General features: G+C 43.7%; 1 protein-coding gene across 6 annotated transcripts; it reads left to right on the top strand.

The window, feature by feature from the left end:
- Positions 1-665: 665 nt before the first annotated feature.
- Positions 666-18,934, top strand: trim2a (tripartite motif containing 2a). 6 transcript variants are annotated; one of them, XM_062388076.1, is made up of 13 exons: positions 5,516-5,653; positions 6,479-6,657; positions 8,985-9,163; positions 9,881-10,118; positions 10,362-10,513; positions 10,731-10,911; positions 12,963-13,686; positions 14,200-14,303; positions 14,449-14,616; positions 15,200-15,368; positions 16,204-16,274; positions 16,380-16,520; positions 17,448-18,934. In XM_062388076.1, exons 3-13 carry the CDS (start codon positions 9,030-9,032, stop codon positions 17,598-17,600), a joined length of 2,235 nt encoding a protein of 744 aa, XP_062244060.1. In that variant the 5' UTR covers positions 5,516-5,653; positions 6,479-6,657; positions 8,985-9,029; the 3' UTR covers positions 17,601-18,934. The 6 variants fall into 6 exon arrangements, with proteins under 6 accessions (XP_062244059.1, XP_062244063.1, XP_062244062.1 ...); XM_062388075.1 differs by lacking the exons at positions 5,516-5,653; positions 6,479-6,657 and adding an exon at positions 666-808; XM_062388079.1 differs by lacking the exons at positions 5,516-5,653; positions 6,479-6,657 and adding an exon at positions 3,508-3,538.
- Positions 18,935-18,993: the final 59 nt, after the last annotated feature.

Below are 18,993 nucleotides of genomic sequence, written 5' to 3'. Positions count from 1 at the left end.
TTCCTCCTACCTCTCCTGAGTTGGCGTCTTTCGTTCTGTTGCATCATCTCTCTCTTGTTTACCAGCTTCAGTCCCTGGGGGCAAACAGGAGCGATGGTAACATGCTAGAGCTGCTGGTGGATAATTGCAGTTTTGCTCTTTGAGATATTGTGTACTGTAAATGCCCTGCTATGATCATTCAGACAATCTGTTGTGGTTGTGGAGGCTTTTCTTCAGCCATGTCTCAGCATCTTGTTCCAGTTACTGTGACTCAGGCGTGTTTGTACCTCAAGGATTCTCAGGAATAGCTTTGATTTGGGACTCTGCAGTAAATCACAATGTTCAGCTCTTCATGGACACTTTAGCTTTGACACAAAAGGTAAGAAACTCCAGCTGTTGCATATGCACCAGGGTCAAGACTTGGACAGATGCAATAGTGAGTCTCCTGTCTGTCTTTCTCTTTCTGTCCTACCCTCCTTCCTCCATGCGTCTCACACCTCTGGGACTCTTGCCCTCACTGGGGTTAAAGAGCAACACAATCCTTCTTAGAATCCCAAACCCCTCCCTGGCTTTCCGATTGGTCCATCCCTGCCCTCCACACCGGCGGCGAGCCCTCCCCCTCGATCCCCGCTCGCCCAATGGCACCCTGTCAGTCTGTTTGGATTATTGTAACAGCAGCTCAGGCCTCTCGTGAGTTCCCCTCTCTGCCCACTGGCTGCACACACCACAGTGTATCACAGATGAGGAGGATTAGGTGACGGAGAGCAGTGTTGCTTTTATTTTCTCACCCCAGGGAGGAGAGAGGACAGGGAGAAGCCATGGAGTCGAAGTAAGTGGGATCTTTTTTTGGGGGGTGGAATGAGAGATGAAGAGATGAGATGGAAAGTGTGAGTAAGAGATGGAGAAATGACAAGAAGAAAGAAAATAGGTATCATATAAAGGAAGAAGAAGCTGAGCTGGTGTTGATTTGGAGAAGTCTTCATGCAAAGTAGAGTCTCCATGTGTGTTTAGCTTCTGTAACAGGAGAAGATACTTATTAAAAGATGCCTCTGTAATTCCAGGTTGTTGTGCAGAAGGTCTTTTGAGGAAACACTAGAAATACAGGTTCCTGCTGCACTTCACACGATCTCAGGTGTCGTGAGAAACACTGTTTACCTTCAGCATGTGGGCTTTAAAAGGCTTTTCTGAGCAGGTGCATGAATTCTGTAGACACACTACAGCGTGCAATCTCATTTCCTGTTTCTGTTTGCCACGCTCGCAGGCTGCAGCTGGTCTGTCCTTGAGAAGCAGCGGCATGTTCATACACTGCTTTGCATGGCCAGAAGTTTTAGACCCCATGGGTTTTACAATCTGCAGAACACACAGCTCTATCTTTTCTTAGATTAATGCAGGGTACAGAACGTGCTACATTTGCTGATAAAACTTTGCAGTTGATTAAAGTAAATGAAAACGAGAACTGTTCTCATCTGTCACTGTTTTACTGAAAAGCTGCATTTTGTCTGGACAGTGAGTCACGATAAACAACGTTATTCTGATATCTATTCTGAAAACAGCATTATCTGATAAACTTAACACCTGGCTGTAACTGTTCGCCACAGTGCCCCCCATGACTTCCTTCGGTACTGCTCCATTTCGTCTGTTTCATCCGTTGCTAGCTTTCAGAAGACGTTCACATATACAGATGAAGAAAATGTATAATACAGACAGAAGGCTCCGTCGATAACTAACGTTCAGCATTTTTATGTTTTGCAGCATTTAGCGACATCGACATGAAACAGTTACCAACTGCTTTACATCGTATGTTCTGTGTTGGAGGGTAAACAAGCAGAATGGGACTGTAACATGTAAACAGGAAAATACACGTTACATTTTATTAGTAACTCATGTAAACGACATAATGGAAATAATAGTGTCTCATTCAGAATAAGGTCAGTTGTCACAATATCACTGTTCATAGTCAGGGATTCTGTTTTAGTGAATTCTGGCTGACAGATGTGCATCATGGACAGTTTCCACTGGTCTGACGCTGGCACATCTGAAGACGTTAATTTGAGGTCAGCTAACTGCTCTGACACACGGAGCGTGGCACGGCTCTTATCTGGTGTCACCAGATACATGGCTGGCAGATATAAAACCAAGTGACGCACTGGCTTCCTTATTCCCCCCCCCGAGTGCCGCCTTTCTCTCAGGAGCAAGTAAACACAATCAGACAAACACAAAGTCGACCAACGCACTTTCATCAGCGGCTTGTTTCGTTTTTTAACAGATGGTTTTAGATTGTTCTGGGGGGAGGGGGGGTGGATTCGGGGCTGGACGAGGGGATGTTCAGGGCTCTGCCGCTGTAATCTCTCATCATCCCGAACCCGCTGGATGTTTTAGATTAACAGGAGGGGGGTGGGGCTTGTGTCCCCTTCTACAGCATCAAAAGCATGAAAGGTCACAGATTTCACTGACACACAAAACTGGAAATGTCATATAAAGGTGTGGTTTTTATTGTGAAGGGCCCTGAAGCTGCTGCGTAGCTGTTTTTGTCCATGTTGTGGAATAGTACGGTTACCAGGGACTTCATGGATTTAAGCCTTAAAGGCCGACCATCTGTCTTTAGGTGCCGACAGGATTAAAATGCAAAAAAAGCATAAAAAAAGGGTATATAAACATACGTTATGATGATCCTCTCCTGATTGTGGGGACTTTAGCTGGATTATGGGATTCTGCTGCTTGTTTAAAGTGTCAGGTCCCGAGTCAGATCAGTCGTATCTCACGTCCACAGATTGGATGGTCGGCAGCCAAGTGACCCACTGACAGGAGCATTTCCCTATTTTCTCAGAGGACAGAAATTGTAGTTTCTCCACCACTGTGCACAAATTAGATTTATCATGGTGATTATTAAACTTCAAATATGTTGACATATTTACATCAGAATGCACAGGGCTCGCATCATCAATCACCTCAGCTCCACACTTCAGACATTTTTATCAGAATTCTCACTCGGTGGAAAAGAGCAACCACTGAAAGTGTATTTTCCTTAGAAGTCAAATGTTCCTTTATATCGCAGCTGACATGAGAAACATGTTGACCTAGTTTGAACTTGTACAAATTTCTCCAAATGTTTCAAGAGATTTTCTTAAATTCATAAACTTGTGCATAGATGAACAGAAATTCTTAAATAATAATAAAAAATGAATGAATTGTAATTGACACTAACATTATGTTATGATCATTTATAATTGAATACACACATACATAAATTAAATTAAAAAATATTAATAATAAGTCATTTGTGACAAAACAATATATATAACAGTCTAATCAAAATTGGAATTAAAATAGTTCTAGGGTTAAACAAATAAAATAAAAAGAAACACTCATGCAAGTTTAAAATCTGACTTCAAATGTAAAATAAACACAAAACGTGCAGCTTTAAACTTTCCTGTGAGTCCGACACTAACATTTCATCAGACCTGCATGTGATCTATTGGACTTTCAACCCGACAAACTCACGGGTGTTACACAATAAAACCTTAAGAAAACATTCAGAGACAAACCAGCTGGTCTCCAGGTTTGTACACGTTCACCTGTTTGTCTTCAGCCGGGTTGTTTACATGTTTACAAAGTGGTGGCTGGGACAGAGCGGCGTCATCATTGTGCAGCGTGACATGGCGTTTTGTTTGGTGGGTTTGGAAACGACAGAAAGCGCTGAGGTCAGTGCTCTGGAAAGAGCTGCTGGACGGACACCAGAGGGAAACCCAGAGTAACGCTCAGTCCAGAACCTCTGCAGCCTGCATGAGAACCTAGAACCTGCTTCAAAGAGCTGCTTCCTCTGCTGGTTCTAGTGAGTGGAAACGAGCTGGTTTTGAATTTACAGCTTGACCCAGAATCTCAGCACAGAACTGTTGAAGTACATCGTTGGTTAAAGTTGTTTTTATGGAGGCTCATGCATGTTTGGTGTAAAAGCTGTGGTTGTAGTTTCATGGAGCCTTTAAAGTGTCTGACAGCATCAGGGGGGATGATGTGTGGGTGTGAACAGGGAAGCAACTGAAACAGGTTCAGTGGCGTGTTTACTCCTCAGAGTGTGAGGATGTGTTTCTGCCCCCGAGCTCTTACAGTCTTAACCTTAAATTTAAACTTTTTTCATAGGTAGTTTCTGTTGTTTTAAGAAGTTCAAGTGTTCATTTTTCTGATAATTTTTTTTTTTTTAAAAAATGAGTTATTTGATGCTATAAAAACAGGGCGACACGTCATGATTGACAGCTGAGACTGACTCATTATGTGTATGACATGACATCGAAAGCACTTGAGATCCGTCCAAGATAGTTTTGCTTTAAATGTTTTGACAAGAAAAGGAAAAGGAGTTGTGTCATCCAGCTTTTATATGCAATCTACTGGTTGACACATAGACACATCTTGGACCACATCATTACAACTCCTAAAAGTGGAGCCAAATCAGCCGGATTGCCCCCTGGTGGCTGGCTGCAGTATAGGTCATAAACTCTGTATCCTGTGTCCGGTTTGTGGACTATGCGTTTAACCAAATAAGAAATAAAGCAAGATGGAGCAGTCTGCTGTTTGGTGATAGACATTTTTGTAAGTCTGCATCATCCAAAGTGAAGGCGGCCTCTATATACACTCATTCAAACATCCTGTGGGGGCTTTGATAGCTTCTTGAGCGATTGAGTAAGAACTTTCGAAGTTTAAGGCCGTTAATATTCTATATTTTTCCTATTGTCAACGTCCTCCTAGAACAGATGAAAAGCTAAAACAAATAAATTTCACCAAGTATCATCCGTGTAGTCAGAGCTCATCCCTCTGTGACATAACAAAAGAACACGAGCACTGAAATTCATTTTTGATTTGATCCCGAGGTTTGATCCGGCCTCACCCTTTCACAGTGAATCCCAGATGAAGCTTTGTGGACCTATTGCTTGTGTCATTCGTCTGCACGTTAACGCTGCAGACTCAGAATGAACCGATTGCTGGTTGTGGTTGTTTTTGGGTTTTCCTCCACAGCCACACCGGCCCCTGCTGTTCTGTGCCGTGCTCCTCGGACTGACTCCCAGTGAGTTTGGCAGAGGCTCAGATGAGATCACTGGAGCAGCGCTGAGGCTGCCAGGCGTGATGAAGTCTGTGAAAAGCCTCTTTCACGTTCAACTCCTGCTGTTCTTGAAACAGAATAATAGAAATGATCTCATTCAGTTATTTAGCATTTTGTTATTCTCTGGTAGGTGAAGAGCTGCCAGTTCCCTGTAGAGTGGGATCCTCATTACCTCCACCAAGGAGGTGATGATGTCATAGGTGTTTGTTTGTGTGTCGGTCAACAGGAACCAGCAGAAACTGAAACATGTTGTGAACAAGATCACTGAGTGTGAAATCACGTGACGCACATTTGGATTCGGCCTCCATTTTTCATGACAAGAGACTATGAAGGTACAACCACATGCAAACGTTATCATTCTCGACTTCTACAAGGTCATCTGTTGCAGGGACATGGTGCTGTGTGTGTGTGTGTGTGTGTGTGTGTGTGTGTGTGTGTGTGTGTGTCCTTGTTATTCGTGCCTCTGAAGGTCTTTTTCCAGTATAAACAACGACCGTGTCAGGACCAGTGGACCTCGTGGGGACCAAAGCCTTGTCATAATGAGGCAAAACCTAATTCCAGAGGTCCTGGTTAAAGTTTGTGGTAAGATGTGAATTGTGGTTAGCTTGACGTTGTGGTTGGGCATGAATTGGTCTCGGTTAAAGTTTTGGTTTGGCTGGTTTGCCAATAATGAGAAGGCAATGCAAAGTTCTGGATTGAGTTAGGACAGGACATATTGGGGAAGGTATCACATTTTGGCTGCTCCTCACTTTCTGACTGACTTTTAATGGACTGTTTCAGCATTAGGATTTGGTTTTAGTGTGTGTCCGTGTGTGTGTGTATAGATATGAAGGAATGTGTGCATGCACTAACATAAGTATCTCTGGATATAAGTCCCTGTGCAAACGTCTTTTAATACTTTAATCCCCTTGTGCTTAACATCAAGATTCTCTGTCCTCTTCCTCTTTACTTTCTCTGCGTTCTGCCTCTTTCCTCTTCCTCCGCATGAGCAGTGAGTCAGCAGGACGCACACACACACACACACCTGCACACATACACACACCGACTCAGATCCCCCTGACTTCAGCTCTATTGGCCACAGAGGCGACCCATCACGGCTGTCCCCCTTCCTCTCCATTTGTTAGGATCCTCAGCCAGCAGCCAATACTCGCTCGCATACTCCTGATGCTGCACACGCTCGCTGCACTGCGGTGAGCCAGCACTTACTTCAGACAGGGAGGCAGGAGGGAGGGAGCTGAATGGGCGACACAGGGCCGGGCAAAGAACGCAAGAGATGGGAGGAGAGGAAGTGAAGAGGGAGAGCGAGGCAGGCAGGGAGGGAGGGAGGATGTAAAAACGGAAACACAATCCAGCTGAATGGCCCCTCCTCAACTTTGCTCACGTGTGTGTGCACACCCACAAACACAGGGAGGAAGCTGCGTGTGTGACACTCGCACACATCTTGTCGTCTCTTGGAAGGAGCATCACTACATGTGTGACCTGACGTGACCCCGAGGCAGGTGGACAGGGATTCGACTGCGTTTCAGTTTGGATTCTGTGCACAGGGGGTGGATGACGCCTGTTGATCGCTTCACAGATGCAGCACTGTGAGTCATCCTCTTTCGATATTTGGAATAACTGTTTTAGGGGATGATAACTATTTTCTCCTGGCGTCACCACGTGCAAAAAGACTGTCTACAATAAGATCCCCCCCCCCCCTTTCCTTTCCCATGAGCACACGCCTCTGTGTGTTATTATCTGACAGCTCAGCCCAGCAGGAATTATTCCGCTTCATGCTACGGATCTGATTACGTAAGAGTGGAGAGCTCTGTGGCTGCCGCGACCTTGTGCACTGTCAGCACACAGGGCTGCTTCTGTTGTCCTGTTGTGTCTGTCTGCACGGGGATTAAAGGAATTTTGGATTTGTAATCAGTGCAATAGTTGTCGCTCGGCTCTTCGGCTGCTCAGTCTGTTCCTGGGGAGCTGGTGAGTTGCAGCCGGATGATGTGAGATCTGTGTTTGTGTGTGTTTGTGCAGACGTTCAGTGATTCAAGCTGCAGATACAGGTGATTTACTTTCTGTAATGTGTTGATATAAATGTGAGATTTAAGAATATAAGAGTTTAAAGCTTGTTTTAGCTTCTCCCTGATGGTGGATTCGATTGTGAACAGTGTTTTGAGGTTTTCAGTGAGGTGCAGTAACTTGCTGCGTCTGTTTCAAAATGCTAGAGCAGCTCTGTTGAAGTGGACTGAAAACCAGCATCACGACGGGTTAGCAGCTCACAGCAAACACATTACATACCAGCTGTGTGACATATTGGAAAATGTTGGTAATAACCCATAACGGCTCCATCACAACAGTCCTTTCATCCTCCATTCTGTGTTTTCAGGCTTACAGACTCACCACGGTCACAGGTACAGGCTTTTCAGAGAGGGGAGAGGTGTATGAGAAAGAGGGAGAGATATTTAATGAAGATAGAAGAGAGAGGAGGAGAGAGAGAAAGAAGAACAGTCCCCAAGGGTTTCCTGTCCTCTTCCAGGGTGAGGGGACAATAAAAGCACTGACACACTTTCTGTGTCTAAGTTAGCTGCCAGGTTATGTTACAGGGAAATCAAGACAGGAGAGAAAATCATGTCATGAAAAGATGCTTTTGATGAAGCTGAATAAATAAAGGCCACGTTGGATGTGTACATGATGATGAAGAATCTTTGTAAATATCATCATATTGTGCAAAGGGTTTTATTGTGGTAGTTCCAGTTTCCTGTTTCTCACCGACATGTGCTCATTAGTGAGTGCCTTGCTTTTACTTTGTGATCAAATATTTATAGCTTCAAGTGCTTTTTTATCACAAAGCTCCAGTGCAGCTCAGATACAAGATGCTTCTGTCTCTGCAGTGGTTCCTAACCTCTTAAGGGGTCACACAGATACAACTGTAACACAGCATAATGAATAACATTAAAAAGAAGGACAAATCATTTATAATGTTTATTCTCTCAGTATTTTTCTAGCATGTAGTGCTACATGCCTTTATTTCTGGAAAATGGCAGCAAAATTAGGTTCGGGTATTTTCTGGAGTGTTGTCTTTCACATATGAAAATGCAACGCGGGTGGCGTTCGGCGAGGGGTGGGGTCTGGGTGCCACGTGCCGGAGGCAGGTCATAATGTATCAAGTCTGCAGAAGAAACCACCTGTTTTTGTTTGCAGCCCATCGACTCCGGTGTTGACCCTAATCGCTAAAAGCTCTCGAGCTTCATTGTCTCTCTTTATATCCTGAGATATTTGAACTCTATTGTTTTGGTTTCCACTTTCGTTTCCATCAAATGTTCATAACATTGTCAACACGCCCACTCACTCCCTCACATTTTACTAGCTGTCAGGAAAAGTTCCAGAAAATGTCTGGAGCTATTGACCCAGACATTTGTGTTCTAATATTCAGCCCCTCTGGAAAACTCCAGAAGAACATCTAGAGTTTAGTGCATGTCTGGATGCAGCTTTAGAGCTAAAAACACTGATACCGATACTAATTCATTGTATATGTGAGGTAACATGAGGTCACATGTCCTCATGCTGCTCAGTCAACTGTGAATCCGTGTCCTTGGTTGAATGTTCTCAGCTCAACGGGCGAACACAACCAGTGATGAGAGGTTACATGTAGACACGGCTCTGTTTCTCCTCTGCCTTGTTGACTGTCTGACTGAGGAGAGGTTGACGGTCAATGTTTCTAATATTAACACTTCTAAGGGTTGTGTTAGAGAAGCCGCTGATTGATGAGTCTTTTTGTGTATTTCCTCTTCCTGGAAGGAAGCAGGTATTTTTCCTTCGAGCTTCAACCTTTGATCTACTCCACCCACAGATTTCCTCTTCCCGTCCCCGAGGTCATCGCTGTTTTGATCACTTGGCTCCGTCCTCACTTTGTCTCCGTGTCTCTCTGCAGGGCGCAGGGAAGGAGGAAGAGGGACTCGCATGTCCGGGCTTTAGGATGGCCAGTGAAGGCTCCACTCTCCCCAGCCCTGTGGTCCGTCAGATCGATAAGCAGTTCCTGATCTGCAGCATATGTCTGGACCGCTACGTGAACCCCAAAGTGCTGCCCTGCCTGCACACCTTCTGTGAGAGGTGAGTCCAGCTGCATGTTGTTTTAGGAAGCTCGTCTTTTTACTTCCTCCAAGGAAGTTGTGTTTCCAAAGTCTGGGAACTGGGACTGCACAAGAACTGTTGAGCTGAGTTTCTTGAAACTAGGTGGAAGAGTGGATTGGATTGGATTAAGGGGGCTGATCGAGGAATAGTCTTTCTTGAATTTAAAATTACGATTTTGTGAAATAATCCAGCGATCTTCAGGTTAAAGTCTGCTATATGTCGAATGCTAATATCAATGATTTATGATAGATGGAAATTATATATGTGATTATTGATTTTATATATATATATGTATATATGTCATTAGCATTATTTAGCATTACTTATGTCCTATTAAGCATTAGTTGAACATTTTAAAGATTCCAACCTCTAGAGGACAATTTAAAGCTCAAATAACTAATAATAAATGAGTAAATTATGACATTGAAGCTTCTTGTTGAATGCTGATGATTTTTGCTGTGCCATCTGAGAAAAATAAGATTCTAATTGAAGCAACTTTCTGTTTAAATCTTTGTGTAGTCACAGTCTCAAATCCCATGCAGTATACCATCAGTGTCTGTATCCAGTGTAGCAGAGTCTTTCATCTTTCCCCTTCTCAATGCATCACACCCACACACACTCCACCACCCACTCCTTTGACTCCTCTTGATTCAGCTTTGTGCAGAACGCTCCCACTCATCAATCCTCCTCCTGCAGGTGCCTGCAGAACTACATCCCGGCCCACAGCATCACACTGTCGTGCCCCGTGTGCCGCCAGACCTCGATCCTGCCGGAGAAGGGTGTGGCGGCGTTGCAGAACAACTTCTTCATCACCAACCTGATGGACGTGCTGCAGCGGGAGCCGGGCAGCTGCAGCCAGGAGGCCGCCGTGCTCAACAACATCACCGCCGTGGCTACAGGCCAGCTGCTCTCCTGCCCCAACCATGGAGGCAACGTAAGGGTCACAGCTGTATATTTCCAATCTTCTCTCGCAATTCATTAAAAATCAACAAAATCCTCATTAAGGTGGAGTTGGAGGTGAAGTCAGCGTGTCGCCAAAGTACCTTGGTTTCAACTTTCTGGGGATCATGAATGTCGACTGTACATCTGGATCAAAATGGTGGACTGATCCACATTTTTCGAAACGCACTCAACCCCATGTTTAGGTCTCATGTTTACTTTTTGTCTCGTTGCTTAGGTCATGGAGTTTTACTGTCCTCCATGTGAGACAGCCATGTGTGAGGAGTGCACCAGCGGCGAGCACGGAGAACATCCGACCGTGCCCCTGAAAGACGTCGTGGAACAGCACAAGGCCTCGCTGCAGGACCAGCTGGACGCCGTCAAGAAGAGGTAACATGCTGCACCACAGCCATCAGGGTATGTGATAGAAAGGCCGGGATCTACCTCCTGAGTCACAGCCACCCTTACACATGCATAATAATGGATTTCATAATGGAATGAATGAACCAAGCACAGTCCTCGTTCTCGTGCATGCGGCTCCGTCATGTGATGGCTGACTGCTCTTAGACTTCTCCGCTCAGCCTTGCTCTCCCTCCGTCGCCCCCAGGTTGCCGGAGATCGACTCGTCCCTGCAGACGCTGTCGGAGATCCTGCAGCAGCTGACCGGTCAGAAGAGCTCCATCGAAGATGACATCCACACCACGTTCGACGAGCTGCAGAAGACCCTCAACGTGCGCAAGAGCGTCCTGCTCATGGAGCTGGAGGTCAACTACGGCCTCAAGCAGAAGGTGGGGTCCGACACAAAGAGCTCTCAGGGGGTGGCTTCAGAGAGAAGGCTGAATGTGTGGTTCAGACTTTAGACATCAAGATAAGTGTAGTTTGAGATCTGAAACCTGAGCTTTGTAGTTATTATCTGTGGCTGCATTAACCAGACATTATCAAGATAATTGAGGACATTAGATGAGGAAATAATGGAGAAAGAACTGACCTTGTTTTAATTTATTTCGGGAAAGCACTTAACCTGTCACAGCTCCACTCGACAGAGCGTTTCCTGCTGATCTGTCAGTTGGGCTCAGCTGGTCTGACGGCCGATTAACAGGCAGAAAGACAAGGAGGGGTCGGGGGGGAGCTGGTGCACCACCCTGACCAATCACCAGGTCCGGTTCAGAGCCTGGGAGTCTGGGAGCTGCGTCACGTGGGCTGCTAATGATTTACAAGTCACCGGCTGGTGTGCAGTCAAAACACTGGGGGATGTCAGATGTGGGAGTTGCTGCTGCTGTAGCTAGATGGAGCCAGTGCACTGTATGTACAGTATGACTGGCTGGTCTGGGTGTGTCATCATGAGCAGTGAGATCACAACAGCTTTTCTCCTCAGGCAGCGAACACTCGGTCCTCTCTCTCCAGTAGATGTCTGTTCCCACAGTGTGTAGATGTGTGTGTTCAGAGCGTCAGTGAGTGGACGTGAGAAGGGTAGTAGGAGGCTGTAATCGGAGACAGATGTGATAATGGCCTCTCTTGTTGGAGAAGAGGAGGAGTGTGATGGTCAGATGCGGGTGAGTCTGTTTTGGTGATTTAATGAGTGTGTTCTTATTCCAGTAATCAGGATAAATAGTAAGAAATCAGCTTTGAGAGCATTAACTACATTAATCTTGAGATGCAGCTACAGACAGATTTAATGATCTTAATGTGACTCATGTAGACTTATAATCTGCTCAAATGATCACACGTTCTGCTCAGGTTACAAAGCTGAACGCATAAGAAACACTAGAAGGGCACTTGAAGAGCACACACCTCCACCAGGGCTGAGTGGCCATGTTATCACCATATTGAATATACATGTATTGCATAACTGTTCATATTATAACAGGGTTATTGTTCTCGAATATAGTTGAAAGTTTCTTGTTACTGTTAGTGATTGAAGATGACCCAATAAATAGATTTATCTTGATTTATAAAATCAAAATTTGTATCCAGATTTCACCTGTGCATAAATATATTAAAACACTACAGATGTAGGATTTTCTTCATAAAGACTTTTTATTAATTCTGTTTTGTAATGATATATTTGTTGTTGTTAAAGAAGCGAAGTGTAGAGGAGAAGACAATGAAACCACAAACATCCAGCAGGTGTCAGAATGTCGAGAGAAATTGAAGCAGTTTAGCAGTTTAGCAGTTTAACACTTTAGTGACATGAGAAAACATCAAAAGTCTGTTTGACTTGGTAGAGTCGGTTGTTGAGACTGATTCTGTTGTTATTGGTCAGTAAATGTGAAAGTAACTTCACCGACAGGCTCTGCTCGTTCCATGAGAGATGATGACATCATGACATAACCACGTCTGACAGTTATTCTTCTGTTTCCCTGCACCGAAGCTTCAGCTGTGTGATTCTGACATTGAGGTCTTCAGTTCGCACATGAGCAACAAAAACAACACACTGTGTGTTTTGCCACCATGTTGGTACGGAGATATGCTCTCACTCCCTTCATGCTGACGGATCATGTTCCAGATTTTATCTATATTCTGCATATCTTTCACTTTCATTCTTGCAAAGCAGTGCAGCTGGCTGGGCTTTTATGTGAGGCTGTTTTCAGTGGATCCAACCTGGGAATGAATCAGATGAATCATATCTGCAGGGCTGTGAGATGAATGAAAGAAGAATAAAGAAGAATATACATCTTTGCTTCACAAGATTATCTTTATAGTTTAGGGTTTTCCCTCAATATAAGATACTGGCACACTAACTGTTGACCTGGTGCCAGACAACACTGCTTCTTAAAGGATCTTAAGTCTAAAAGATAATTGGTAACCCTGCTGCCCCCTGGTGTTGTGTGTGTGTTAGGTGCTCCAGGCCCAGCTGGACACCCTGATGCAGGGTCAGGAGGGCATCAACAGCAGCTGTAACTTCACGGAGCAGGCCCTGAGCCACGGCTCCGAGGCCGAGGTGTTGCTGGTGAAGAAGCAGATGAGCGAGCGCCTCAACGAGCTGGCCAGCCAGGAGCTCCCCCTGCAGCCCGGGGAGAACGACCAGCTGGACTTCCTCGTGGAGACGGACGGACTGAAGAAGTCCATCCACAACCTGGGCACCATCTTGACGACCAACGCGGTGGCCTCCGAGTCTGTGGCCACAGGCGAGGCGTTACGGCACTGCGTGGTGGGCGTGCCCACCTCCATCACCGTAACCACTAAAGACAAAGATGGAGAACTGTGCAAGATGGGTAACGCGGTCATAACTGCAGAAATCTCCTCAACCGATGGCAGCAAGGGTGAAGGAGAAATACTGGACAACAAGAACGGCACTTACGAGTATCTGTTCACAGCCCCGAAAGAGGGGAATCTGAACTTATCGCTGCGCTTGTACGACCAACACATCAAGGGAAGCCCCTTTAAGATAAAGGCCACCAAGTCCATCGACGTGTCACCGACTTCAGACGGCGTGAAGAAGAGGCTGAAGTCCCCGGGCAGTGGGCACGTCAAGCAGAAGGCCATCAAGAGGCCGGCCAGCATGTACAGCACCGGGAGGAGGAAAGAGAATCCCATCGAGGACGACCTCATCTTCAGGATCGGTGAGAGAAACATTACTGATTCACTTACAGCAACAGGGCATATGGGTCAAGCTGATAGTGAGCGCCCTCTGCTGGATCACAAGTCAAATATAGCTTCTAGGCTTTTGAATGCAAACAGGTCACAGAAGTTTGAATATGGACTTTTTTATACTGTGTGTTGTCTGTAGAGTGGTAGTGGTTAACAATACATTTGACTCTTTTCATAATTTATTTATCACTAGAAAAAATACAAAATGTTTTGGGTTTCGTGCTTTAAAAAAAAAATGACATTTACTATTTAATTGAATTACTATATGTGTAAACTGAATGTCTTTGAGTTTTGAACTGATCAGATAAAACAAACATTTGAAGATTTTAGGAAATTACAATGAGCTTTTTGTCTATTATTGAGTGGTATTTTATAGACTAATTAATTAATTATTTTTGTAATAAATGTAGTTGATGGATTAATCGATAAAGAAAGTAAGAATTCCAGAAGGAAAGAGTATTAATGACACATGTTCATGCTTTCAGGTACAAAAGGGAGAAACAAAGGGGAGTTCACGAACCTGCAGGGAGTCACCGCTTCCGCCCTGGGGAGGGTTCTGATCGCAGACAGCAACAACCAGTGTGTCCAGGTAAAACAAGGACTCCTGCTCATGGTAAACAGATGCTGCAGAGGTTGAAGGAGGAAGCCAGAAGTCATTGGTGGTTGACTCTGTTCATGTTCAAACTGCTGCACATCAGATATTTAAAGCTCCTGTTTTTATTTGTGCGACACAGATTTTCTCCAACGATGGCCAGTTCAAAAGTCGTTTTGGTATCCGGGGCCGGACGCCGGGTCAGCTGCAGCGGCCGACGGGTGTGGCCGTCCACCCCAATGGTGACATCATCATCGCCGACTACGACAACAAGTGGGTCAGCATCTTCTCAAGCGAGGGCAAGTTTAAGGTGAGTCACAATGATTTATACTCAAAACAAATTATACTCAAAAATTGTTATTATTATTTTATTTTACCAGGGAGCTCCCGTTGAGAAGCACCTCTAAATCCACATTAAATTGCACTCACTCATAGAGCCCCCTTAATGTGTCTGATTACTTTCCCACCAAGATCCAAGAATTATTTTCTGGTAAAATGATGAAAATGTCAAAAAACACATTAATATTTTCTCTTGAGTCTTTGACCCTGAATGACAGAAGACAGTGGACATTTTAAGTCCAACAGTAGTCTCATGATTTAATGCTGGAATTTATCCTATTTCCTTTCTGACATTTACAATCCTGTCGGATCCAGTGAAATGTCAGAAGCTGCCATGTGGCCCAGTCGCTGAATCTTCTCTTAACCACCTTCACAATATGAATTACTCTTTTTATTTATGACTGTTTTATGGAGTGTGTTCACTGTATATATTCATTTATCTTGCACAAACAGAAATTGATAAATCCACTTAAGACTACAGACTAATACTCACATTTAATGTACTCTACTAGTATTACTATATGTTTAAGTCATAAAGTACTTTCCTGCTGCAGAACAAGATCGGCTCGGGGAAGCTGATGGGCCCTAAAGGCGTGTCGGTGGACAAAAACGGCCACATCATCGTGGTGGACAACAAGTCGTGCTGCGTCTTCATCTTCCAGCTCAACGGCAAGCTGGTCACCAAGTTCGGTAACCGCGGAAATGGCGACCGGCAGTTTGCAGGTACACTCAATGGTAATACGTCGCACTGCCCCCTACAGGCTCTCTGCAGCCCGCGCACCCCTGCATGTGGAATGAAGGACGCTCAGTCCAGGAACCATAAAGATCGTCTCATCATCCTCTGACCTCTGGGTTCTCATGTCTCCACGCCGACTGCAGACAGTGGCCAGAGGCTTCATGTTTTCATGTCGTCCACACGTCCGTCCATCAGATCCATTCTTCAGTACACGATAGCTCGAGAATGCCCTGAGGAAATTTCTTCAACTCAAGGATGAACTGATTTGATTTGAATAGTGTAAAGACAAAGGTCAAGGTCACTGTGACGTCACAAAATCCTTTTCACGCCGGGAAAGGATCATCTTGAGAAAGCCTTGAGTTCATCTTTTCAGATTTAGCACAAATGTTGACTTCGATTAACTGATTTGATTTCGATGGTCCAGGGTCAAAGGTCAAGGTCTTGGTGGCCTCAGTGGGCTTAACAAACATACCTCAAATGAGTCCAGAAAAAAACGTAAACTGAAACTCTACTAGTTGGTGTGGTAAACTTCACATGCTGACAATTCATTAGCCTGATACCAATAGAAAAAAGGGCCTCTTTTTTAATAATTAGATTTATAATTCAAGTGTCCTCAAAGCAGCATGTTGTCCCACTAATCCGATTTTTCTTTCCTAATTCTTTTGTTTTTTGTTTTCATAACTTCATCATCTACTTAAAAAGCTGCATGTGGACTGAGATCATCTGTCCTGTAACAGTTTACTGGAACAAACTGTTTCTATAATCTAATTTAAGATCAGAATTTGACTTGAATCAGAGATACTGTTGTGTTTTTTTATTCAGGTCCTCATTTTGCTGCCGTCAACAACAACAATGAAATCATCGTGACTGATTTCCACAATCACTCAGTGAAGGTAAGTACAATTAAGAGCAGTGGAAGTGTATTACTGATGTGAACTGTCAAAAAGGCGTATGATGTTTTAAAAAAATTGTAAACTTGTTTATGTTTTAAAATGTAGGTGTTCAACACAGAAGGAGAGTTCTTGTTGAAGTTTGGTTCTAATGGTGAAGGAAACGGCCAGTTCAATGCACCCACAGGAGTGGCAGTGGATGTTAATGGAAACATTATAGTAGCAGACTGGGGCAACAGCAGGATTCAGGTCAGTACAGAAAAGGAAAAGTACCAAACAACAAGTATGTGGAAAATACACATATTTTCTGATTTGGAGGTTGTGTGTGATTTCTACACCTTCTTACACAAATTGGATTAACATGATGCTGGTCGCGCCTTTTCATCAATAATATTTAAACTGCACCACCTTCACTTGTGCAGAAGAAGGTGATCACACACTGAAACCGAAACGCGATATACAAATTAATCAGAATATAAGATCATCTCGTCCTCAGATCACATCAAATGACCAATGGCAGTCCTAATCAGAAGCTCTCTTTTTTATTAAATCATCTTTTAGTTAAAAAAAAAGTTTCGTCATAATGAGATATTAAAAAAAGTGGCCTCTTGTGAGAAATTAAACTTCCTTCCTCTGATACGAATTGGCTGCTAGTTTCAGTTTGACTCTAAACTGATTTGAAATGATTTTTAACAGAATATAACAAATGTGGACATATTTAAATGATTGTATTATATTTTTAAATAAATGTACAGCATTACTTACTGGAAATATTTGGTCTTTGGAGTTTGGTGGTGACAACACTGCCCCCTGCTGTTGGATGCTCCCTAATATATATTTAAATCAACACATACTGTACAATAGGTTTTATTTTGCTGCCTTTTTTAAATACTTTTTGATGCAGATGGTGGTTTTTAAATTATACACATTTATCATTATGATTAGTCATAGTAGTATTATTAGCAAACAAAACTGCAAAATTCTGATAGTGTTTCCAAATTCTATGTTTTAGTTTTCTTCATACACCATCCTTTATTCATTTAGATATTTTTTAATTGAACATTCATTCACACTCACTTATCACAGCTAAACATTTGCTTGACCCATTCAGCACGGCTCCTAGTTTGACCCCAACACAACCTCAAACCTAACAGAGCTGATGTGTCTGTGTCTCAGGTGTTTGACGGCAGCGGCTCGTTCCTCTCGTACATCAACACGTCGGCCGACCCTCTGTACGGCCCCCAGGGTCTGGCCCTCACCTCCGACGGACACGTGGTGGTCGCAGACTCTGGCAACCACTGCTTCAAGGTCTACCGCTACCTGCAGTAGCCCTTCTCCCTGTGACGCACAAACCGCACCCCTGTACAGAAACACACACATACACAGATAGTAGTAGCACGGATCGACCGGTACATGTTGCCCTCACCCGTTCCTCCTCGAGTCCTGCTGTCATTGTGCCGTCTGTCTGACTGGTCTCCACGTGTGGTGTCCTCTTTGACCCTGAGGACACAAAACAGGGAGGGTTTCCTGTGTGATGATGTGAATGAAGCAAGAGGATCTGTTGCTGACTGAGGTGTCACACATTTTCACATCTCATCTTACCCACCAGAACAATAAAGCTTTAGTACTGTACATAATGTTAGATCTTTGATTTGTTGTGATATGGAAGGAAAACTGGAAAAATGAAGCTGTTGCACTTGTTCCAAGACACAAAAACTAGCTGGGCACTGTTTTAAGTGAAATTGAAATTAAAGCAAAGAAAATCACCTGGAAATCAATGGGGAAACTATTTAAAGTTTCAGTAACTGCAGCTTCCTGTTAAATGCTCCTCACATTTTGCCTGTTTCACCATATAGAAGTAAAAATATCCCAGCAGCTGTAGGTTAATGGGTATTTTCCAGCATGATTAGGGATCTCTTTGCATGCTAATATCACTAATTAACACCTGAAAAGCTGCTGTGCACAATATATACCTTTAATTTAAAGCAGACACTTAACAACGTCGACAAAATAAACTTTAAATAGAGGCACTGTTTCAAATGCAATACTTCTGTCTGTGTGAAAATGACGAGTCAGTGTAATTTTCATCACTTTAAATAAACCATAATGATTTCTGCTTATTTGGGTTTTACAAAAACACAGGGTTTGTGTGTGTGCAAGATACGCAAGAGAGAGAGAGAGTGTGTGTGTGTGTGTTGTGATAAATTAAAGTACCACACATGCTGAGTTCTGCTGAGTGAGAAGCCTCTTGACATTACGACTTACGCAATCTGCTGTGATTAAGTGCATCATTTTAGGATTTGCTGCCGAATTATAGTAAATTGCTGAAGTGCTGAAAATAAACTCAGTAATGTGAGTCAGTCCTCACTCACAGGGTTTGTTCATCGAGCTGCAGCGTACGTCACACAAATGTCAGGAACAAAAAAACTAACAAGTTGTAGATGCAAATTATCATACAACAGTCGAGGTGTGTGTTGTGAAAATGCACAGTGCTGCTATTTGAAAGCCTTGATCCCAAACTGTTTGTCTTTTACGCAAAGTTTTCATCAGGTGTCCTGAATTTGGTCTTTCATTTTCTACCCAATTGTGTTAAATTATTTGTTTATCCATTGTCTTGTTTGTATTTGTAATGCCAAATGGAATTAAAGTGCCCATAGAAAAGATGGCTGTGTTTGTGTTGTAACCTGTTAGGAGAATAAGGCCCTCGGCGCTCAACACACTT

The sequence above is a fragment of the Platichthys flesus genome, chromosome 5 (genome assembly GCF_949316205.1).
Source record: "Platichthys flesus chromosome 5, fPlaFle2.1, whole genome shotgun sequence".
NCBI lineage: Eukaryota > Metazoa > Chordata > Actinopteri > Pleuronectiformes > Pleuronectidae > Platichthys > Platichthys flesus.
This window is presented reverse-complemented; position numbering and strand designations above follow the sequence as displayed.